Genomic DNA, 25,568 nt, shown 5'->3' with positions numbered 1-25,568 from the left:
AACAATCCAACAACCCATCAACACAACAATCCAACAACCCAACTGCTCAACAATCCCACAACACAACACCCTATCAACACAACACCTTATCAACACAACCACCAAACAACACAACCCCCCATCAACACAACAATCCCACAACACAACCCCCCATCAACACAACAAATGAATAACCCAACAACACAACAATCCAACAACCCAACTGAACAACAATCCAATAACCCAACAACACAACACTCCATCAACACAATTATCCAACACAACAATCCACTAAACCAACAACACAACAATCGGACACCCCATCAACACAATAATCCAATAACCCATCTAGACAACAATCCAATAATCCATCAACACAACAATCCAACAACCCATCAACACAACAGTCCAACAACCCAACTGTACAATAATCCCACAACACACCAATCCTACAACACCTCATCAACACAACAACCTAACAACACAACCCCCATCAATACAACAATACAACACAACCCCCATCAACACAACAATCCAACAACACAACCTCACCATCAACACAACAATCCAACAACCCAACTGCTCAACAATCCCACAACACAACACCCTATCAACACAATACCTTATCAACACAACCACCGAACAACACAACCCCCCATCAACACAACAATCCCACAACACAACCCCCCATCAACACAACAAATGAATAACCCAACAACACAACAATCCAACAACCCAACTGAACAACAATCCAATAACCCAACAACACAACACTCCATCAACACAACAAACACCCCAACTGCACAACAGTCCAACACCCCATCAACACAACAGTCCAACAACCCAACTGTACAATAATCCCACAACACACCAATCCTACAACACCTCATCAACACACCAATCCTACAACACCTCATCAACACAACAACCTAACAACACAACCCCCATCAATACAACAATCCAACAACACAACCCCCCATCAACACAACAATCCAACAACACAACCTCCCCATCAACACAACAAACAAATAACCCAATGGCACAACAATCCAACAACCCAACTGAACAACAATCCAACAACACAACACTCCATCAACACAACAAACACCCCAACTGCACAACAGTCCAACACCCCATCAACACAATACAATACACACAACACCAACAGAACAATCCAATAATCCAACAACCCATAAAATGGACTGCATTTATATAACACTTTTCCATCTGCATCAAATGCCCAGTGATTTACAATAATGCCTCACATTCACCCTGATATCAGGGTGCTGCCATGCAAGGCACTCACTACACACCGGGAGCAACTTGGGGATTAAGGACCCCTTGCCCAAGGGCCCTTAGTGATTGTCTGGTCAGGTTGGGACTTGAACCAAGGATCTTCTGGTCTCAAGCCCAACGCTTAAGCACTAGACCATCACCTCCCAAACAGTCTGCACAACACAGCAATCCAACACCCCATCCACACAACAATCCAAAAACCTAACTGCCCCAAAATGCAACAATCTAACATCCCATCAACACAACAATCTAACACCCTAACCCCCCATCAACACAATAACCCAACAACACAACCCCCCCATCAACACAACAAACGAATAACCCAACGGCACAACAATCCAGCAACCCAACTGAACAACAATCCAATAATCCAACAACACAACAATCCGACACCCCGTAAACACAACAATCCAATACCCCATCTACACAACAATCCAACAACCATCAACACAACAGTAGAACAACCTAACTGCACAACGGTCCAACACCCCATCAACACAACAAACACCTCAACTGCACAACAATCCAACACCCCATCAACACAACACAATACACATAAAAAACCAACAACACAGCACCCATCAACACGACAGTCGAACAACCGAACAGCACAAGAATCCAACAACCCAACACCCCATCAACAACAACAAAAAAAATCCAACAACTCAACTGCACAACAATCCAACAACACCCCATCAACACAACACGCCATCAGCATAACAACCCAACAACACAACAATCCAACAACACAACAAGTCAACCCAAACAACACAACACCTCATCAGGACATCAATACAAAACATGACAGTCTAACAACCAAACAGCACAAGAATCCAACAACCCAACACCCAATCAATACATCGATCTAACAACACAACAATCCAACACCCCAACTCCACAACAACACAACACCCCATCAAAACAGCAACACAATACAGATAAAAATCCAACAACACAATGCCCATCAACACAACAATCCAACAACACAACAATCTAAAAACCCATCAACACAACAATCCAACAAACCATCAACAATCGAATAACCCAACAAAACAATGAACCATAAACCCAACTGCACAACAATCCAACAACACCTCTTCAACACAACAATCCAGCAACACCCCATCAACACAACACGCCATCAACATAACAACACAACAAGTCAACAACCCATCAACGCAACAATCCAAGAACCCAACAACACAACACTCCATCAGGACAACAATACAAAACTGCACAATAATCCAACAACTGAAAACCCAATCAATACAACGATCCAACAGCACAACAATCCAACAAAACAACACAATACCCATAAAAATCCAACAACACAACAACCCATCAACACAACAATCCAACAACCCATCAACACAACAGTCCAATAACCCAACTGCACAACAATCCAACAACACAACACCCATCAATACACCAAACCAACAACACCCCATCAACATAACACCCCATCAACACAACAAGCCAACAACACAACAATTCAACAACCCATCAATGCAACAATCAAAGAACCCAACAACACAACAATCCAATAACCCGACAACACAACACTCCATCAACACAACAACCCAACAAGTCAACACAACAATCCAACAACCCATCAATCGTAACAATCCAAAAGGAAGAGAAAGGGAAAAAAACTATCTTGACTACCACTACCACTACTACTACTAATACTAATACTACTACTACTAATAATAATAATAATGGCAGCACAGTGGCTTAGTGGTTAGCACTGTTGCCTCACAGCAAGAAGGTCATCGGATCGATGGCCACCTGTGATCTTTCTGTGTGGAGTTTGCGTGTTCTCCATGTGTCTGTGTGGGGAGACACAGGGAGAAGCCGGGTGCTTCGGCTTCCTCCCACATCCACAGACATGCAGGTTAGTTGGATTGGAAACTTTGGACTGTAGGTGTGCCATCGGGTGTGAATGTGTCTGTCTTTATGTGTCCATGCGACAGACTGGCGTCCTGTCTAGGGTGCACCTTTATATCACGTGACGCCTTCATAATCTGAAGGTTGTGATGATGGTGATGAAGGTGATTATTATTAAGGTTATTTTGGTGAAATGTTGCCGTTTGTCCATCTCTGCAGGCACAGCCTGCGGTACCAACGTCAGTCCTATCTGCTTGAAGGCCATGTTTTTATTATGGGTTTGTTGCTATGATGACAGGGATCCTTAAGACGGCTCTCTGGTGGTAAAGTCAGTCAGTAAATGGTAAATGGACTGCATTTATATAGCGCTTTTCCATCTGCATCAGACGCTCAAAGTGCTTTACAATTATGCCTCACATTCACCCCGATGTCAGGGTGCTGCCATACAAGGCGCTCAATACACACTGGGAGCAATAGGGGATTAAAGACCTTTAATGACCTTTAATGATCTTTAAAGACCAAGGGCCCTTAGTGATTTTCCAGTCAGGCGGGGATTTGAACCCAGGATCTTCTGGTCTCAAGCCCAACACCTTAACCACTAGACCAGTCCAAAGTTAAGTTGTGGTTTTTATGTGTCTGTCTTTCTGCATTTTGGTTTGATGTGTCTTGTCTTTCCGCATTTTGTTTTGATGTGTCTGTCTTTCCACCTTTTGTTTTGATGTGTCTGTCTTTCTGCATTTTGGTTTGATGAGTCTGTCTTTCTGCATTTTGGTTTGATGCGTCTGTCTTTCTGCATTTTGTTTTGATGTGTCTGTCTTTCTGCATTTTGTTTTGATGCGTCTGTCTTTCTGCATTTTTTGATGCATCTGTCTTTGTGCATTTTGTTTTGATGTGTCTGTCTTTCTGCATTTTGGTGTGATGCGTCTGTCTTTCCATCTTTTCCTTTGTTGTGTCTGTCTTTGCACCTTTTGTTTTGATGTGTCTGTCTTTCCACATTTTGTTTTGATGCATCTGTCTTTCTGCATTTTGGTTTGATGTGTCTGTCTTTCAGCATTTTGGTTTGTTGCGTCTGTCTTTCTGCATTTTGGTTTGATGTGTCTGTCTTTCCACCTTTTGTTTTGATGTGTCTGTCTTTCCACCTTTTGTTTTGATGTGTCTGTCTTTCTGCATTTTGGTTTGATGCGTCTGTCTTTCTGCATTTTTTGATGCATCTGTCTTTGTGCATTTTGTTTTGATGTGTCTGTCTTTCTGCATTTTGGTGTGATGCGTCTGTCTTTCCATCTTTTCCTTTGTTGTGTCTGTCTTTGCACCTTTTGTTTTGATGTGTCTGTCTTTCCACATTTTGTTTTGATGCATCTGTCTTTCTGCATTTTGGTTTGATGTGTCTGTCTTTCAGCATTTTGGTTTGATGTGTCTGTCTTTCCACCTTTTGTTTTGATGTGTCTGTCTTTCTGCATTTTGGTTTGATGTGTCTGTCTTTCTGCATTTTGGTTTGATGTGTCTGTCTTTCTGCATTTTGGTTTGATGTGTCTGTCTTTCCACCTTTTGTTTTGATGTGTCTGTCTTTCTGCATTTTGGTTTGATGCGTCTGTCTTTCTGCATTTTGGTTTGATGTGTCTGTCTTTCCACATTTTGGTTTGATGCGCCTGTCCTTCTGCATGTTGGTTTGATGCGTCTGTCTTTCCTTCTGCATGTTGGTTTGATGCGTCTGTCTTTCTGCATTTTGGTTTGATGCATTTGTCTTTCTGCATTTTGGTTTGATGTGTCTGTCTTTCCACCTTTTGTTTTGATGTGTCTGTCTTTCTGCATTTTGTTTTGGTTTGATGCATCTGTTTTTCTGCCTTTTGTTTTGATGTGTCTGTCTTTCTGCATTTTGGTTTGCTGCATCTGTCTTTCTGCATTTTATTTTGGTTTGATGTGTCTGTCTTTCTGCGTTTTATTTTGGTTTGATGAGTCTGTCTTTCTGCATTTTGGTTTGATGCGTCTGTCTTTCTGCATTTTGTTTTGATGTGTCTGTCTTTCTGCATTTTGTTTTGATGCGTCTGTCTTTCTGCATTTTGTTTTGATGCATCTGTCTTTGTGCATTTTGTTTTGATGTGTCTGTCTTTCTGCATTTTGGTGTGATGCGTCTGTCTTTCCATCTTTTCCTTTGTTGTGTCTGTCTTTCCACCTTTTGTTTTGATGTGTCTATCTTTCCACATTTTGTTTTGATGCATCTGTCTTTCTTTCTGCATTTTGGTTTGATGTGTCTGTCTTTCTGCATTTTGGATTGACGTGTCTGTCTTTCCACCTTTTGTTTTGATGTGTCTGTCTTTCTGCATTTTGGTTTGATGCGTCTGTCTTTCTGCATTTTGGTTTGATGTGTCTGTCTTGTCACATTTTGGTTTGATGCGCCTGTCTTTCTGCATTTTGGTTTGATGCGTCTGTCTTTCTGCATTTTGGTTTGCTGCGTCTGTCTTTCTGCATTCTATTTTGGTTTGATGTGTCTGTCTTTCTGCGTTTTATTTTGGTTTGATGCGTCTGTCTTTCTGCATTTTGTTTTGGTTTGATGCATCTGTTTTTATGCCTTTTGTTTTGATGTGTCTGTCTTTCTGCATTTTGGTTTGCTGCATCTGTCTTTCTGCGTTTTGTTTTGGTTTGATGCATCTGTTTTTCTGCCTTTGTTTTGATGTGTCTGTCTTTCTGCATTTTGGTTTGTTGCGTCTGTCTTTCTGTGTTTTGCTTTGATTTTATAATTGGACATTTTCTTTTGGCTTCTTATTCTTTGTCTTTCGGCTGTTCCCGTTAGGGGTCGCCACAGCAGATCAATTGTTTCCATCTCACCATCCTCTGTATCTTCCTCTGTCACACCAACCACCTGCATGTCCTCCCTCAGCACATCCATAAACCTCCTCTTTGGCCTCCCTCTTCTCCTCTTGCCTGTTGGCTCCATCCTCAGCATCCTTCTCCCTATATGCCCTGGATTCCTCCTCTGCACATGTCCAAACCATCTCAATCTCGCCTCTCCAAACCGTCCCACCTGAGCTGTCCCTCTGATATGTTCATTCTTAATCTTGTCCATTCTTGTCACTCCCAAAGAAAATCTCAACATCTTCAGCTCTGCCACCTTCAGGTCCGCCTCCTGTCTAAACCGTACAACATAGCTGGTCTCAGTACTATCCATCCATCCATCCATTTTCTTCCGCTTTATCCGGAGTCGGGTCGCGGGGGCAGCAGCTCAAGCAAAGCCGCTCAGACCTCCCGATCCACACACACCTCCTCCAGCTCCTCCGGGGGAACCCCAAGGCGTTCCCAAGCCAGCCAAGAGATGTAGTCCCTCCAGCGTGTCCTGGGTCTTCCCCGGGGCCTCCTCCCAGCGGGACGTGCCCGGAACACCTCTCCAGCAAGGCGTCCAGGGGGCATCCGGAAAAGATGCCCGAGCCACCTCAACTGACTCCTTTCGACGTGGAGGAGCAGCGGCTCAACTCCTCCCGAGTGACTTATCTTTGTTGGTAGGTGGGACCCCAGTGGCAGCTGACAGGTACCAGCAGGCCAAGCGTGCCGCAGCCCGTGCGGTCACAGAGGCAAAAACTTGGGTCTGGGAGGAGTTCGGGGAGGCTATGGAGGAGGACTATCGGTCGGCCTCAAAGAGATTCTGGCAAACCGTCCGACGCCTCAGGAGGCGGAAGCAGCTCTCCACCAGCACTGTTTACGGTGCGGGTGGGGAGCTGTTGACCCTGACTGGGGATGTTGTCGGGTGGTGGAAGGAGTACTTCGAGGATCTCCTCAATCCCATCATCACGTCTTCTGAAGAGGAAGCAGAGACTGGGGACTCGGGGGCGGACTCATCCATTACCCAGGCTGAAGTCACCGAGGTGGTTACAAAGCTCCACGGTGGCAAGGCTCCTGGGGTGGATGAAATCCGTCCTGAGTACCTTAAGTCTCTGGATGTTGTGGGGCTGTCTTGGCTGACACGCCTCTGCAACATCGCGTGGTGATCGGGGACAGTGCCTCTGGATTGGCAGACTGGGGTGGTGGTCCCTCTGTTTAAGAAGGGGGACCGGAGGGTGTGTTACAACTATAGGGGGATCACACTCCTCAGCCTCCCCGGTAAGGTCTATTCCAGAGTACTGGAGAGGAGAATTCGACCGATGGTCAAACCTCGAATTCAGGAGGAGCAGTGTGGGTTTCGTCCTGGTCGCGGCACACTGGACCAGCTCTACACGCTCCATCGGGTGCTCGAGGGTTCATGGGAGTTTGCCCAACCAGTCCACATGTGTTTTGTGGATCTGGAGAAGGCATTCGACCGTGTTCCTCGGCGCACCCTGTGGGGAGTGCTCCGGGAGTACAGCGTCCGGGGTCCTTTGCTAAGGGCTATCCGGTCCCTGTACGACCGCAGCAGGAGCTTGGTTCGCATTGCCGGTAGTAAGTCAAACCTGTTTCCAGTGCACGTTGGCCTCCGCCAGGGCTGCCCTTTGTCACCGGTTCTGTTCATTATTTTTATGGACAGAATTTCTAGGCGCAGCTGGGGTGTAGAGGGGGTCTGGTTTGGGAACCACAGAATCTCGTCTCTGCTGTTTGCGGACGATGTGGTTCTGTTGGCTTCATCAAATCAGGACCTTCAGCGTGCACTGGGGCGGTTTGCAGCCGAGTGTGAAGCGTCCGGGATGAAAATCAGCACCTCCATATCCGAGGCCATGGTTCTCGACCGGAAAAAGGTGCTTTGCCCTCTTCAGGTCGGTGGAGTGTCCTTGCCTCAAGTGGAGGAGTTTAATTATCTCAGGGTCTTGTTCATGAGTGAGGGACGGATGGAGCGTGATATCGATAGACGGATCGGCGTAGCATCTGCAGTGATGCGGTCGCTGTATCGGACCGTCGTGGTGAAGAGAGAGCTGAGTAGGGGGGCAAAGCTCTCGATTTACAGATCGATCTATGTTCTGATCCTCACCTATGGTCATGAGATTTGGCTCATGACCGAAAGAACGAGATCACGAGTACTAGCGGCCGAGATGAGTGAACTTTCCCCTTCAGTCTTGCTGATATTCTTCGGTCACAAATCACTCCTGCCACCTTTCTCCAGTCACTCCACCCTGCCTGCTCTCTCTTCTTCATCTCTTTACCACATTCTCCATTACTTTGAATGACCCCAAATATTTAAACTCATCTACTTTCACCACTTACTCCTTGTAACTGCACTATTCCACTGGGCTCCCTTCTGTTCACACACATGTACTCAGTCTTGCTTCTACTGACTTTCATTCCCCTTCTCTCCAAAGCATATCTCCACCTCTCCAGACTAGACTTAACTTGCTCTCTACTCTCACTGCAGATCACAATGTCATCTGCAAACATCATAGTCCATGGGGACTCCTGTCTGATCTCATCCGTCAACCTGTCCATCACCACTGCATACAAGAAAGGACTCAGAGCTGATCCTTGGTGTAATCCCACCTCCACCTTGAATGAGTCTGTCATTCCGACTGCGCTTCTCACCGCTGTCACACTATTCTTGTACATGTCCTGCACTACCCTAACATACTTCTCTGCCACTCCAGACTTCCTCATACAATACCACAGCTCTTCTCTTGGCACCCTATCATAAGCTTTTTCTAAGTCCACTAACACACAATGTAACTTTCTGTCCTTCTCTATACTTCTCCAACAGTATTCTCAGAGCAAACATTGCCTCTGTAGTGCTCTGTGGCTGATCAGCTTTATGCCTCTGTAGTTACTGCAGCTCTGCACATCACCCTTATTCTTGAAAATAGGAACCAGCACACTTCATCTCCACTCCTCAGGCATCCTCTCACTTTCCAAGATTTTATTAAACAATCTGGTTAGAAACTCCACTGCCATCTTTCCTAGACATTTCCATGCCTCCACTGGAATGTCATCTGGACCAACTGCCTTTCCACTCTTCATCCTCTTCATAGCAGTCCTCACTTCTTCCTTACTAATCTCTTGTACTTCCTGACTTACTCTCACCACATCATCCAGCCTTTTCTCTCGTTCATTTTCTTTATTCATCAGCTCTTCAAAAATATTCCCTCCACCTTCTCAGCACACACTCATCACTTGTCAGCACATTACCATGTGCATCTTTTACCACCCTAACCTGTTGCACATCCTTTCCAGCTCTGTCCCTTTGTCTGGCCAATCGGTGCAAGTCCTTTTCTCCTTCCTTACTATTCAACTTCTTGTACAGCTCGCAATATGCCTTTTCCTTCGCTTTTGCCACTTCTCTTTTTGCCTTATGCCGCGTCTCCTTGTACTCCTGTCTACTTTCTTCATGTCTCAGACTATCCCAAAACTTTTTTTCCAACCTCTTTCTCCTTATGCTTTCCTGCACCTCTTCATTCCACCACCAATTCTCCTTGTCTTCCTTCCATTGTCCAGATGTCATACCTAGTACTGTCCTAGCTGTCTCCCTCACCACATCTGCAGTACTTTTCCAGTTGTCCAAAATTGCTTCCCCTCCAACCAGTGCTTCTCTCACCTGCTCGCTAAATTTCACAGTCTGTCAGCATGCCAATTGCAATTTCATAGTCTTCCTCCTTCAGCTTCCACCATCTGATCCTTTGTTGAGCTCTCACTCTCTTCTTCTTTACCTCTAAAGTCATCCTACAAACAACCATCCTATGCTGTCTAACGACACTCTCTCCTGCCACCACCTTATAGTCTCTGATTTCTTTTAGCTTGCATCTCCTATGAAGAATTTAGTTCACCTGTGTGCACCTTCCTCCACTCTTATATGTTACCCTGTGCTCCTCCCTTTGGAGGAGCACAGGGTAACATAGGTAGGTATTCACCACAGCCATTTCCATCCTTTTTGCAAAATCAGCTATCATCTGTCCTTCCCCATTCCTATCCTTGATACCATATCTACCCATTACTTCCTCATCACCTCTGTTCCCTTCACCAACATGCCCAATGAAGTCCGCTCCTATCACCACTCTTTCATGCTTGGGCACACTCTCCACCACCTCATCTAACACACTCCAGAAATCTTCTTTCTCCTTCATCTCACAACCTACCTGTGGGGCATATGCACTGATGATATTTATCATCACCCCTTCAATTTCCAACTTCAGACTTATCACCCTGTCAGACACTCACTTAACCTCCAACACACTTTTAACGTACTCTTCCTTTAAAATGACCCAACACCATTTCTCTTCCTGTCCTCACCATGGTACACCAACTTGTACACACCGCTGATGCTCCTGCTCTTACGTCCCTTCCACTTGGTCTCTTGTGTTTAAATATTTTTAATTTTAATTTTCATTAGTTTTCTCAAAACAGTACCAAAACAACCAGATCATTTCCAACGTGAAGGCTTTGTTGATCCGGGACGTCTTCTGACTTACACAACAATGGCAGAAGACATGGACATCAGTACTTTTTCGGCACATTCTACTGTTACAGGAGTTTTTTCATGGAAAGAGGAGCGGAGGAATGTGCCACCGTGCCGCTCATGGCGCGGCACAAAACCACCTCCGTGTTGGTCTCACAGGACGACTTTCAGACGGCTTTTCAGTCGTGTGACTATCCGAGAAATTGTGCATGAGCTGGACATGTCCTGTGAGGCTTCATCACGGCGTTGCTTTGCCCCATGCAGACCAACACGGAGGTGGTTTTGTGCCGCGCCATGAGCGGCATGGTGGCGCATTCCTCCGCTCCTCTTTCCATGACAAAAACTCCTGTAACAGTGCAATGTGCTGTTCATTTACAAACTGGACGCTCTGTTGATCTGGGACGTCGTCTGACTTCCACAGGAATTGCGGAAGACGTGGATATCAGCACTTTTTCGGCACAATGAGACAGACATGCGGAGGAATTCTGCGCATCGCAGTGGAGCCGCATGGCACAAAGCAACGCCGTGATGAAGCCTCACAGGACATGTTGGGGCATGTCCAGCTCATGCACAATTTCTCGGATAGTCACACGACTGAAAAGCCATCTTGAAAGCCGTCCTGTGAGACCAACACGGAGGTGGTTTTGTGCCGCGCCATGAGCGGCACAGTGGCGCTTCCCTCCGCTCCTCTTTCCATGAAAAAAACTCCTGTAACAGTGGAATGTGCCGAAAAAGTACTGATGTCCACGTCTTCTGCCATTGTTGTGTAAGTCAGACGATGTCCCGGATCAACAAAGCCTTCACGCTGGAAATGATCTGGTTGTTTCAGCCTGTCGATCGGCGCTCAGAGTGCGCCGTGCTCTCAGACGCTGTGGGCGGTCTTTAAACCGGCTGGAGCACTCCTTAATCTGTGTAATCCCCATAAAATCGGCCCTGAAAGCCATCTGAATTTTCCGAATGGTGTCCACCTGGAGGTCTCTCACAGTTTCTGGAAAAAATTGATGCAGCAAAGCTCCAAATCGTTCAGTCATTTTATTCGCAATAAAAATCTGACGAGAGGGGTGGACTACTGCTCACACAAAGCCTGCTCACAGACGAATGACGCAACCGACAGGCGTGAAAAAACTCATGCATGCGCACAAAGGTTCAAGCTTGGCTGATGCAATCACACGTGATTCAAATCCATATGGTTTCTGAAAAAAATTAAAAGGTTGGATACTTTTCTAACAGACCTCATATTAGCTTTTAATTGCTTGAGATGGGTCATGACCTTCTTGCGTTTAATTGGGTGGTTTAAGCCCTTGACATTCCAGCTGATAATATTTAAATTACTCATCAGGTAATTAAAAAAAAGGTGGCATGTTCAGTACAAGTTTAATAATCAAACAGAATAGAATAGTTATTAACAAGAGAAAGCAGATAATCTCCCTTGGTGACAGCTCAAAAAAACCCTCAAAACCCCCCAAACCCCCAGTGGTGGACCTAGCTGTTAAATGAACGAACAGCACACCTAACCTAACTAGCATACGCCTTCCAGAAAAATCTAACATTCTGCTATAACTTACTCTAACACCCACATCCCACATAAAGTAAATAAAAGTAAAGAAGACCCCCTGAACTGTAAGAAATATATATATATATATATATATATATATATATATATATATATATATATATATATATATATATATATATATATATATAAAATAAAGAAAAATAGCTTCAGTAAGCCTTATGGAAAATAGAAATATCTCAAATTAAAAAAGTTACCTTGTTGTAAGTATGGTATGAGTAGACAGGGCCAAGTTGCATATATAAGAAAGTTACTGTAGCTGACCAGCAGCAAAGCAAGCTTTGACCTGGCCCGACCATGCACATTTCTTTTAAGACAAAGTACTGAGAGATAGATTATGACGAACTGATAGCCCCCTCCATGTACTTCTCTGCCTCTGCAACCGAGCCGAACCACGTACGTTTACCGTCCGCTTGAGTAATACGGAGCTTCGCCGGGTAGAGTAGAGTTGGTCTCAGCCCCATGCGATACAGGGATGACATAACAGTCTTGTACTCCCTCCGCTGACTGACGACCTCAGGGGAACAATCCTTGTACAGTCTAAAAGTGTGTCCCTCGTAGTCAAACTGCTTCTTGCTGCGAGCCTCACGAATCACCTTCTCCTTGTTTTTAAAGCGGTGAAAACAAAGGATAACATGGCGCAGCCTACCACCAGGCCCCGGCTTAGGGCCCGGTCCGCGGTGAGCACGATCTATTTCTGGTGGAGATGGGAAAACATTTGGGCCAAAAACTTTCTGAAGCATTTCGGCAAAGAAGATGCTAGGTTGTGGCCCTTCAATGTCCTCATCCAGACCAATGATTCTAATATTAGACCTCCTGCTCCGTCCTTCCAAATCCACAACTTTAGCACGTAGCTTCTCATTAGCATCTCGTAGCTTAGCACAGGAGGTTTCCAGCTTATCCAAACGGTGATCCACAGCCACTGCCCCTTCCTCCAATGATAACAGCCGCACATCGTGATTGTTGAGAGAGTCTTGAAACCCGTCTAGCTTCCGATGGAGTTTGTCGATAGAGGCATTCAGCTCCGCTAAGAGCGCATTTTTGTTTTCAGCTAGCGCGGCTAACAAGTCCACTTTGTTGATAGTACCGTCTCCATCCGTCTTTTCACCAACTTTAGTCAGTTTCGGAGGCATTTTCCAACACTACACTTCCACAACAGAGCAGAGGGGCACAACTCATGTAAATAGGCTTAAAGTGATAGGTAATGGGTCAAGAAGTAAAGGTTATTGTGGGAGCTCGAGTCACACGCGTCTTACTCCATGAGCAGCAAAACTGGAAGCCTCCACTTGGTCTCTTGCACACACAATATGTCTACCTTTCTCCTCTCCATCATATCAGCCAGCTCTCCTTTACGAGTCATACTACCAACATTCAAGGTCCCCACTCTCATTTCCACCCTTCCAGTTTTCTTCTTCTCTCGCTGTTTGTGGAAATGTTCTCCTCCTCTTCTTCGTCGTCTTCGCCCAGCAGTAGCCCAGTTTCCACCAGCACCCCATTGGGTAACAGCACCGGTGGCGAACGTTGTCAACCCGGGCCTCGACCGATCCGGTATGGAAATTCAATTCTTAGTCTGCATAGTTGGGTTGGCTTGTTTTACGCCGGATGCCCTTCCTGAAGCAACCCTCCTCATTTATCCGGGCTTGGGACCGGCACTCAGAATGTGCTGGCTGCACATCCCGTGTGGCTGAGTTCGGACATTTTCTTTTGGCTAGGGTAGGTCAATAAAAGTGGTCATATGTCATAGTGAGTCCTAGTATTTTTACTGTTACCAGTTATTGGTGTGATCTAGACATCCTAAACTTGAGAGATGTTGGGTGGGAGGAGGGATACACATGGGACCATGCTGGCCAGTGGTGGGCACAGTTCCGATAAGCCGCTTGTGAATGGTTGAGCCTTTTGGGGATGCTCCTTTTACAGCCAGCCATGATACTCACAATTAGTGTCCTCAGTTCCCAAATGCTTATTGAGTGTTGTTAGAAGGAAAGGTGATGTAACACAGTGGTAAACATACCACTGCCCCAGCTTTTTTGAAATGTGTTGTATGCATCCATTTCAAAATGAGAAAATATTTGCACAAAAACAATAAAGTTTATCAGTTTGAACATTAAATATCTTGTCTTTGTGGTGTATTCAATTGAATATAGGTTGAAGAGGATTTGCAAATCATTGTATTCTGTTTTTATTTACATTTTACACAACGTCCCAACTTCATTGGAATTGGGGTTGTAGGATAACACATACTGCAGGTCACATTCAGGACAGTATTTGATTGAAACAGCAATGGATGTGCTTCCAACTCTTCTCTCTGTCCAGTCCTCCATTTTCAGGAGCAGATCCCATGATGACCTACAACATCATTCTGAGAGGCATCGATATGGTTGAATTTCCCAAGAAGATTACCAAGAGCGCTGGTAACCTCATCAAACGCCTCTGCAGGTGGTCTGAATGGTTGACTTGTAAAGAGTAGCATTAGATAATCCTGGTGACCTCTCTGTAATACCTGTTTGTGTGTCACTCAGAGACAATCCTTCAGAGAGGCTGGGCAATCAGAAAAATGGAGTGAAAGACATCCAGAAACACAAGTCAGGCCATAATGATGATTAGAAGATTTCCATGTTAATAATGGTAATTCTTATGTTAATACATTCCTGTCCATTGCAGATGGTTTGAAGGGTTCAACTGGGAGGGCCTCCATCAGGGATCCATGGAGTCTCCTTTCACACCTGCAGTGGGTATCATTTGGTCCATTCAACTTTCTCTGCTTCATAAATGACTGACATCATCCTGGTTTGTTCTTTCAGGTGGAAGGACCACTGGACAACAGCAATTTTGACTCTTTTCCAGAAGACACTGATGACCCTCCTCCTGATGAATTGTCTGGATGGGACCTTGAGTTTTAGCAGGATGGAGAACAGAGATGTACTGACACAATGAACATGATCCCATTTTAGAGAGAGCTACAACATTTTATTAATTCTTCTGATTTGTTCATGTAGATGTCATAGTGGTTTATTAGAAGGTCCTGAGTTTCTTGCATCTGAATAATAACTGCAAAGTAATATAAACACTTCCCATGACTTTTGTGTCTCCAGCTAAGCCTCTTAATCCTGGATTAATTATTTGTTTGCCTGATTAACAGTTCAGTATTACAGAGACTATACTAGGTTTTGTATCCTGATGTCTATTTTTTGTTTAAGTCCTCTCTTAGTTAATATTTGAGAACTAAGGACATTTATATGGTTAAATGTTGCTTTGACAGGTCACTTTCTGTTAATAAACCACATTTACTAAAGTCTCTCAGATCTCTCACTTCTAAGCATCCCCTGTCTTTCACAAGCACAATGCAAGTGTTTGTTTCCATCTGATAAAGTTATCATTTGTGAGATGGCCCCCTTCTCCCAACACTCTGATAACTACCTGCTCCCAACACAGACATGTACCCCTGCTTCCGACATACTGAAGACTCCCTGCTCCTGACACAAAGATGACCCTCTGTTCCCCACACACTGACAGCCCCCTGTTCCCCACATACTGATGACCCCCTGCTACCGACACACTGACGGCCCACTGGTCCGATGCACTGACAGCCTCCTGCTCCCCACATACTGATGACCCCCTGCTACCGACACACTGATGGCCCACTGGTCCGATGCACTGACGGCCCCCTGCTCCCCACATACTGATTACCCCCTGCTACCGACACACTGATGACCCCCCGGTCCCGATGCTTTGACTGCCCCCTGCTCCCAACACTGAGATGGCCCCTGCTCTCGGAAGTAACGACTCCCCTGGGGAGGGGAGGAGATGGTCTAGTGGTTAAAGCCCCTTTCACACTGGCGCTGCATCCAGTTGCTCCCAGTTGTGTCATGCATCGTACTGATGACGCCACGTGGAAGCAAGCTAGTGCCAAGACGATGCAGCTCGGCGCCACAACAGCGCGAGGGGTGCAAACAAAAATTAAACGTTTAATTTTTTTTGTGTCCTCTGTTCGATGCAGAATTAAGTGGTTTCAGCGCAAGTCAGAGCAACAGGACGGTACTCAGCATGACTGGAAGCCAAACACTCACAATACAACATTGCCCGACGACAATTTATGATTCCTGCTGTGCTCCATTGTACCCGAAGTATAAATCACACAGGATTATTTTTATACCGTGTACTCAATGCAGTAAAAACTACACGCTTAAAAAAAGACCACAGGGAAAAAAAATGCTGATTGCAGCTGCTGCTCCTCTCTGTGTGGAGCTGTCTGGTGAAGAGAGGCTCTGTGAAGCAGCTTCTTCTCTCACAAACGTGTTTAAATAAAATCCATAAAAGTCCTGCTCACAGACTGATTGCCAGAGGCATCCAGTAAAAAGTCCGGACATCTCCAGTCCACTCACAGACGATTCGTTCACGCGCGCACATGTGAACAATTGAAAGAAAAAAAAAACTGTCTGGCTGCAGGCAGTTAGTTCCTCGCTCTCCCCTCAAAATCTCTCATCACAGTTAAAAAAAGGACAAAAAAGGACATAAGTCCTGCTCACAGACTGATTGCCAGAGACAGGACATATCCACATTAACTATAACTCCAGACATCTCCACATTTGCTCACGGACGGTTTGTTCGCACACGCATCTCGTGTGTGAACAAATTAGGAAAGATAAACTACAACAGAACTCAGAGCGCAGACCTGCAGCTCAGCACAAGAACAAATATAAACTAGAAGAGAAGTCAGAGTGCACAGTCTGGCTGCAGCCAAACTGTGCACTCTGACTTCTCTGTGCAGAGAACCTGCAGACTGCGTTCTCACCTCCTCTCTGCCCCCTGCTGCGTGCACCTTACGCAGAAATTCGTCTTCGTGATGCCACAGGAAGTAAATGGGAGCAGCCCCGGTGTGAAAGGGGCGTAAGCCTTGGACTTGAGACCAGAGGATCCTTGGTTCAAATTTCAGCCTGCCCGGGAAATCACTAAGAGCCCTTGGGAAAGGTCCTTAATCCCCTTCTTGCTCCCAATGTGTAGTGAGCGCCTTGTATGGCACCACCCTGACATCACTGTGAATGTGAGGCATTATTTGTAAAGTGCTTTGAGCATCTGATGCAGATGGAAAAGCGTTATATAAATGCAGTCCATTTACCATAATGGCCCTCTGTTCATGATGTTCTGATGTCCCCCTGCTCCCGACACAGTGATGGCACCCTGCTCTCACAAGGACTAAAGGCCCCCTGTTCCTGATGCTCTTATGTCTCCCTTCTCCCGAATCACTGACAACCCCTTGGTCCCGATGCACCCAACATACTGATAGCCCCTCCTCCTGACACACTCATGACCTCCTGGTCCCGATGCACTGATGGCCCCCTACTCCTGACTCACTGATGGCCCCCTGCTCTCGGAAGAACTAATGGACCCCTGTTCCTGATGCTCTGACATCCCCCTTCTCCTGAATCACTGACAACTCCCTTTTCCAAATGCACTTATGGCCCATCTGCTCCTGACATACTGATGAACCCTGCTCCCAACACATAGATGGCCCCCTGTTTCCGACACACTGAGACCCCCTGGTCCCAATGCAGTGAAGGCCCCTTGCTCCCAACACACTGATGACCCCCAACTCTTAGAAGGACTAATGGCCCCCTGTTCCGGATGCGCTGACGTACCTCTTCTCCTGAATCACTGACAACTCCCTGGTCCTGAGTTATGCAGTTCTACGCCGAGTTTAAGCAGCCTGACATGGCAATACACTGAGGGACATGTGGAGGCAAAATTTCAAACTTTGGATCAAATGGTCTCTCGCTGTTGTGGAAGAAAGAGTCAGGAGGTTGACTGTTTGTCAAAATTAACAGGTTTATTATACAAAATGCTTTGGACACACCAACGAACAGCATACAGCAAGTGTCTGAGTGTTTGAGCTCATCTCCCCAAACTGATACTGGCAGCTATCTGAAAATGACTTCATCTGGAAACAGGCTGTGGAGAGACGAATTTTGTCTCAAGGCTGCAGTTAGGCACCGAACAGAACAGACTCTGTGTCCCTCTGAGTCAGACAGAAACATGTGGCTATCAGTCGCTCTGCGCAAACTGCATGAACAGTCTCTGGATTAAGCAAGGACATTTCACAGTGCATTCCCACAGTGATGAACACAATATCAAATAAACATGGAGTCAAATGAAGCCAGTTATTTTGCTTTCACAGACACAAAGCAGTCCGCGAAAAGGACGCAAAAAATTAAACCTTTTTAAGTTTTTCATGGACTGTCAGGGTGGAGCACGGACACAGTGTTCAAAGTCTATACAACACTCCACTACTGTATGTAAATCTACACAACACTGCTCTACTGAACACCAAGCCTCCACAATTTTACACAATCCTATGCCAGGGTGCACAATCCTTTTCGGGGTTTTTTTTGTTTTTTTTTTAAATCAGTACATACCTGCATTGATAGATTTTATTCATCCCACTGGACTTTGCTGGCAGTGAAACTTCAAAACCACGGAAGAAGAGACGGGCCGGCCAAACTTCCTCATCCACTAACTCCTCATGGACAGATCACCAGTGAGAGGACATGTCCACGTCCACTGTGCACTCCTCATGGATGGATCGTGACCATCGGATGCAGCTCCGCTTAAGGTTTCACCTCATCAAGTCGTCTGAGTCATCTATGGGATCCAAATCTCGGCCCCCCAGAATCCGTCTTTGGAACAGTAGTAGTCTATCTCAGGGAGTGAGGGCTTTGTCGACAGGAAGTTCTCCAGTCTCCAAACCCAGTTTGGAAGCTTACCCGCCTTGTCCAGTTTATATAGCTTCGGAACCAGTCAAACACCGAGGGATCATCATCCGCCAAGTCCCATGCCTGATCCAAAAAACCCTAACTTCTCCTGGGGGTGTAGCTACTATGAAAACTGTTGAAGAGCAAGTTCAATTTAGAAGAATGGCTTTCAATGCCACCAGGTCTGGGGAGCTGCCTGCTGGGTTCATGTTTTTGGTCAGGTTCTTCTGTTGTGTTTTTTAACGATGTCAGAAGGAACATGCAGGCACCAGTGAAACAGGTTAGTTGCAAAACAACGTGATTTAATGCTTCAACATATGAAATACAGTCCAAATAAGTAAAGTGAGTGCACCACGGGAAAACAAAGTCCAAACCAAACACAAAACAAAAACCCAACTGGAAGGTACCAAGGAAATGAGCAGAACACAAGAACTAAACACAGCAGCTAAACAAGAGGTGAGACGAGATCTGAAGGTATTCATAAACAACTCACAGGTGGAACCACCATAACGAAACTGGCAAACTAAACAAGGAAAAGGTCAGGCACAATAACAAACATACACACAAAAAAACTAACGTTCATTTGTGTGTGAAATAGAGGAGACATGGTTGAAACACACGCAACAAACTAAACAAAAGGTGACTGAAATTAAACAGACATTCAGGTGTGAGTAGAACCAAAACAATGATAACAAAGTACAACCTAAAATCACAAAACCAAAAATACAAACCCAAGTCACCAAAGGCAAAAACAAACATGGAATTCAAAGATGAACAAAGTGTCAACAGGGAACATTATGACAAGGGAACAAATAATGGGAACATTCAGTGGGGCAAAAAAGTATTCAGTCAGTCCCTGATTGTGCAAGTTCTCCTACTTAGGAAGATGAGAGAGGTCTGTAATTTTCAACATAGGTACACTTCAACTGTGAGAGACAAAATGAGAAAAAAAAATCCAGGAAATCAAAAACCAGAAAATAGGATTTTTAAATAATTTATTTGTAAATTATGGTGGAAAATGTTGGGAAAGTGTAAGTACACGGACCCACAACAGGGGGCGCAAATGAACGGACAATGGAATAGGTCAAATAACAACACTTTACTGTTGCGAACGTGCACAACAAATACAACAAATTACAACAATGGACAAAATTCAGTTCACAAAGGTGTCGTGTGGGCAGGCTCAAAGATAGGAGACGCCTCTCCAAAGCAGAACCGGAACCACACGGTTTCCTCCGCCACAGGACCCCGGGAATACTGGAGCCACCAAGTCCCGAACTCCCAGGTGGCCACTGCCTCCGCGTGTCGGACCTGGTACTGCTGGCGAGGAACAAGAACACAATTAAACGTGGGCGCGTTTGCACCCAGCAACCTGCACGGCAGGGAAGCTACCTCCACCTCTTGTTGGAGAAAAAAGTCTGCAATCACTCACAAAAATCACAAAGGTTACTGTCAAGCAGTCAGCTGAGATTATTACCTTCCAGGTAGAACGATATCTCGGCAAAGAGGTGGAGACATCGTCCTGCTGATATACTCCTGCCGATCAGATGATTGGTAACAGCTGTTGCCGGTGACAGCTGTCACCCTGGCTGCTCCTGTGAGGCGGCTGTGCCCTCTGGTGCCTGGAGCCCGCACTCCAGACAGGGCGCCCTCTGGTGGTGGGCCAGCAGTACCTCCTCTTCTGGCGGCCCACACAACAGGAAAATAAGTATTTGGTCACTCACAAACAAGCAAGATTTCTGGCTCTCATAGACCTGTAACTTCTTCTTTAAGAAGTTCTTCTGTCCTCCACCTGTTACCTGTATTAATTGTTATGTGTCGGACGCAGCTCGGAGAACCGACCAGCGTTTGAAGGACCCAGTATGAAATAAGCAGAGCACGGTACAAAGGCTAACTGAATTTAATACATAACAGTGATACAAAAAACAACAAAAGAAAGTGCGGTCTGGCGTGGTGCGCTCCCAGCAGCGCTAACGGTCCGGAGCCAGAAGCTGTTCGGACCCAAGGACCCCGCCGACACCCCCCAGGTGGCCGCAACAAACCGAGTCTGTGAAAGAAGGAACCATTATGTGAGTCCACACTCTACACACAGAGAGAACACTTAAAGGCGTACAAACAGCAAACACTTCCTGGCTTGATTACTAATCAGCTTCCCAACCTGCAGGCATGGAACATCCAGTTCACAAAACTCCACTGCAGTGGAAGCCGATACATGACTAACATACAGCTCAATATAATAAAGGTGTGAGGGACACCACATTTACTGACTGTATAAATGTTAGTCACAAAATCTAACGTACCTCAGGAAGTGTGCTGACGAGCGTGAGACCTCACCCCCTCCTCTTTCACAGACCGTGCATCAAACCCTGGACGTTCTCTGCATCCACTGATGATGAGATGGCTCCCGAGACGACGATCTCACCCGTCTGGTCACAAGGTCGAGTCTCTGGCAAATACACACTGTATACTCCAGTCTTAAATGCCACCATGTTCCAATCCATATAGATGCACCTCAGCTGTGAGTTCTGATGAGCCGCAGGTGATCAGGGTGAGGTCCTGATAACCTCAGCAACACAGCCACTCAATCCCAAATGCAAGCCACCTGGAAGGAAAAACAAAAGACAGAAACAAAAAGGCAGCCAGGCCCCCCAGCCATACAACATTAATGGCACCTGTTTGAACTCATTATCTGTATAAAAGACACCTGAATTATCCCAAGACAACCAAAACCTAAAAGGGCAGAAAGAGTCTTTCACAACAAGACAAAATCCACAGTGACAATAAAATGCCACTAGAGACTTTTATGATGTAACCAAATCCAAAGTATAACCAAAACCAAAATACAACAAAGAGTCTTTTGCAATGTGAGAAAGAAATCCATGTGATAAAAACATCCAAAGTCGAACAAATATATCAGAAAATAATCACAAAGCAAACTGTCAAAACTGTTGGAGCAAAAGTAACACAAGAAGGCTGAGCGCGTGAATCCAGATTGGTAAACAGAACCAACTGACCGGCAGAGAATTGAACTGGTGTGACTAAATACCAAACGAATTAGGGGTGACAGCTGACACAAATCAAACCAGACAACACGTGAACACTGAGTGACATGTAAGAACGAAAAATGAACAGAAAGTGGGAGCAACGCATCAGGAAACAAAAAGCCAAAAATCCACTGCTGGAAGCCAGTGTGAATAATGACCGTGATAATCATATACACAGAAGGAAACGCGAACCACATCATCATCAAACACAATCCTAAAGACAGCTGAAAGAAAAGAACAGCAAGCATGCTGCTCACAAACGTAAAGGTGGGGAAAATATACTTGCAGAGAAAACAAATGGCTGATATGAAAAAGCCCACACAAAAGACACGAACTGCTGATATTTAATCCCACATGCATACAACACACACAAGGATCACATCCACCAATGCACACACCCACATACACAGGACAGACACGGGTACCACACCTCCACATGTGTGACGTGTACATCATGGACATCACAGCAGACTCAGGCACAGATAGCAAATGAGCAGATGCAGGGAGAGACACACACACACACACACACACACACACACTGGAAAACACACGTGCACTCAACAAACAGGACCAAGCAGATAGGGAACACACAAAACACAAGGACATGTCACAGATCCAAAACCCAACAGTGTCTTTCTGTGTTTTGTTTTGATGCATCTGTCTTTCTGTGTTTTGTTTTGATGTGTCTGTCTTTCTGTTTTGTTGTTTGTTTTGATATGTCTGTCTTTCTGTTTTTTGGTTTGAAATGTCTGTCTTTCTGTTTTTTGTTTTGATATGTCTGTCTTTCTGTTTTTTGTTTTGATGTGTCTGTCTTTCTGTTTTTTGTTTTGATGTGTCTGTCTTTCTGTTTTGTTTTGATATGTCTGTCTTTCTGTTTTTTGTTTTGATGTGTCTGTCTTTCTGTTTTTTGTTTTGATATGTCCATCTTTCTGTTTTTTGTTCTGATATGTCTGTCTTTCTGTATTTTGTTTTGATGTGTCTGTCTTTCTGTTTTGAAATGTCTGTCTTTGTTTTTTTTGATATGTCTGTCTTTCTGTTTTTTGTTTTGATATGTCTAGCTTTCTGTTTTTGTTTTGATGTGTCTTTCTGTTTTTTGTTTTGATGTCTCTCTTTCTGTGTTTTTTGCTGTGTCTGTTTTTCTGTATTTTTTGCTGCGTCTGTCTTACTGTGTTTTGTTTTGATGTGTCTGTCTTTCTGTTTTGTTTTGATGCGTCTGTTTTTCTGTGTTTTGTTTTGATGTGTCCGTCTTTCTGTGTTTTGTTTTGATGCATCCGTCTTTCTGTTTTTTGTTTTCAAAGTGTCTGTCTTTCTTTGTTTTGTTTTGATGTGTCTGTCTTTCTGTGTTTTGGTTTGATATGTCTGTTTTTCTGTGTTTTGTTTTGATGCATCTAAAGGCACGTGGCTACATTAAAAAGGACAACAAGCCTCTACAGGCAAACCTTCTTGACTTTGATGAACTGCAGCGACGTTTCCGAATGCAGACCTCTCTGAGAATGGAGTGGTCAAGTTTGTACATCATATATGTTTTGTTTTGATATGTCTGTCTTTCTGTGTTTTGTTTTGATGCATCTGTGTTTCTGTGTTTTGTTTTGATGCATTTGTTTTTCTGTGTTTTGTTTTGATGCGTCTGTCTTACTGTGTTTTGTTTTGATGCGTTTGTTTTTCTGTTTTGTTTTGATGCATCTGTCTTACTGTGTTTTGTTTTGATGCGTTTGTTTTTCTGTTTTGTTTTGATGCATCTGTCTTTCTGTTTTGTTTTGATGCGTCTGTTTTTCTGTGTTTTGTTTTGATGTATCCGTCTTTCTGTGTTTTGATGTGTCCGTCTTTCTGTGTTTTGTTTTGATGCATCCGTCTTTCTGTTTGTTTTCAAAGTGTCTGTCTTTTTGTGTTTTGTTTTGATGTCTGTCTTTCTGTGTTTTGGTTTGATATGTCTGTCTTTCTGTGTTTTGTTTTGATGCATCTGTCTTTCTGTGTTTTGTTTTGATGCATCTGTCTTTCTGTGTTTTCTGGTGCATCTGTCTTTCTGTGTTTTCTGGTGCATCTGTCTTTCTGTTTTTTTGTTTTGATATGTCTGTTTTTCTGTGTTTTGTTTTGATGCGTCTGTTTTTCTGTTTTGTTTTGATTGCGTCTATGTTTTGTTTTGATGCATCTGTCTTTCTTGTGCTTTTTGATGCATCTGTATTTCTGTGTTTTGTTTTGATGCGTCTGTCTTTCTGAGTTTTGTTTTGATGTGTCCATTTTTCTGTGTATTGTTTTGATGCGTTTGTTTTTCTGTTTTGTTTTGATGCATCTGTCTTTCTGTTTTGTTTTGATGCGTCTGTTTTTCTGTGTTTTGTTTTGATGTATCCGTCTTTCTGTGTTTTGATGTGTCCGTCTTTCTGTGTTTTGTTTTGATACATCCGTCTTTCTGTTTGTTTTCAAAGTGTCTGTCTTTTTGTGTTTTGTTTTGATGTCTGTCTTTCTGTGTTTTGGTTTGATATGTCTGTTTTTCTGTGTTTTGGTTTGATATGTCTGTTTTTCTGTGTTTTGTTTTGATGCATCTAAAGGCACGTGGCTACATTAAATAGGACAACAAGCCTCTACAGGCAAACCTTCTTGACTTTGATGAACTGCAGCGACGTTTCCGAATGCAGACCTCTCTGAGAATGGAGTGGTCAAGTTTGTACATCATATATGTTTTGTTTTGATATGTCTGTCTTTCTGTGTTTTCTGGTGCATCTGTCTTTCTGTTTTTTTGTTTTGATATGTCTGTTTTTCTGTGTTTTGTTTTGATGTGTCTGTTTTTCTGTTTTGTTTTGATTGTGTCTCTTTCTGTGTTTTGTTTTGATGCATCTGTCTTTCTTGTGCTTTTTGATGCATCTGTATTTCTTGTGCTTTTTGATGCATCTGTATTTCTGAGTTTTGTTTTGATGCGTCTGTCTTTCTGAGTTTTGTTTTGATGTGTCCATTTTTCTGTGTATTGTTTTGATGCGTCTGTGTTTCTGTTTTGTTTTGATGCATTTGTTTTTCTGTGTTTTGTTTTGATGCATTTGTTTTTCTGTGTTTTGTTTTGATGCCTCTCTTTTTTCTGTGTTTTGTTTTGATGCGTCTGTTTTTCTGTGTTTTGTTTTGATGTATCCGTCTTTCTGTGTTTTGATGTGTCCGTCTTTCTGTGTTTTGTTTTCAAAGTGTCTGTCTTTCTGTGTTTTGTTTTGATGTGTCTGTCTTTCTGTGTTTTGGTTTGATGTGTCTGTTTTTCTGTGTTTTGTTTTGATGCATCTTTCTTTATATGTTTTGTTTTGATATGTCTGTCTTTCTGTGTTTTGTTTTGATGCATCTGTCTTTCTGTGTTTTCTGGTGCATCTGTCTTTCTGTTTTTTTGTTTTGATATGTCTGTTTTTCTGTGTTTTGTTTTGATGCGTCGGTCTTTCTGTGTTTTGTTTTTATGCGTCTGTCTTTCTGTGTTTTGTTTTTATGCATCTGTCTTTCTGTGTTTTTTGATGCGTCTGTCTTTCTGTGTTTTGTTTTGGTGCGTCTGTCTTTCTTGTGCTTTTTGATGCATCTGTCTTTCTGTGTTTTGTTTTGATGCATCCCTTTTTCTGTGTTTGTTTTGATTCTTCTGTTTTTCTGTGTTTTGTTTTGATGCATCTGTTTTTCTGTGTTTTGTTTTGATGTGTCCATCTTTCTGTGTTGTTTTGATGTGTCTGTTTTTCTGTGTTTTGTTTTGATGC

At 44.1% G+C, this 25,568-nt stretch overlaps 1 protein-coding gene across 1 annotated transcript in view; it reads left to right on the top strand.

The window, feature by feature from the left end:
• Positions 1-15,301, top strand: part of LOC117505956 (cGMP-dependent protein kinase 1-like) — a gene marked incomplete at its 5' end in the record, with an annotated part of 94,350 nt that extends 79,049 nt beyond the window's left edge. Inside the window, 4 exons of the mRNA XM_034165496.1 lie at positions 14,382-14,504; positions 14,588-14,650; positions 14,730-14,796; positions 14,870-15,301. Of these exons, the coding sequence (XP_034021387.1) occupies positions 14,382-14,504; positions 14,588-14,650; positions 14,730-14,796; positions 14,870-14,968 (352 nt within the window). The remainder of the gene's footprint in view (positions 1-14,381; positions 14,505-14,587; positions 14,651-14,729; positions 14,797-14,869) is intronic.
• Between the last annotated feature and the right edge of the window lie 10,267 nt (positions 15,302-25,568).

Source organism: Thalassophryne amazonica, unplaced genomic scaffold, assembly GCF_902500255.1.
Source record: "Thalassophryne amazonica unplaced genomic scaffold, fThaAma1.1, whole genome shotgun sequence".
Classification (NCBI taxonomy): domain Eukaryota; kingdom Metazoa; phylum Chordata; class Actinopteri; order Batrachoidiformes; family Batrachoididae; genus Thalassophryne; species Thalassophryne amazonica.
Note: the sequence above shows the minus strand (reverse complement) of the source record. Positions and strands in the feature narration are given on the sequence as shown.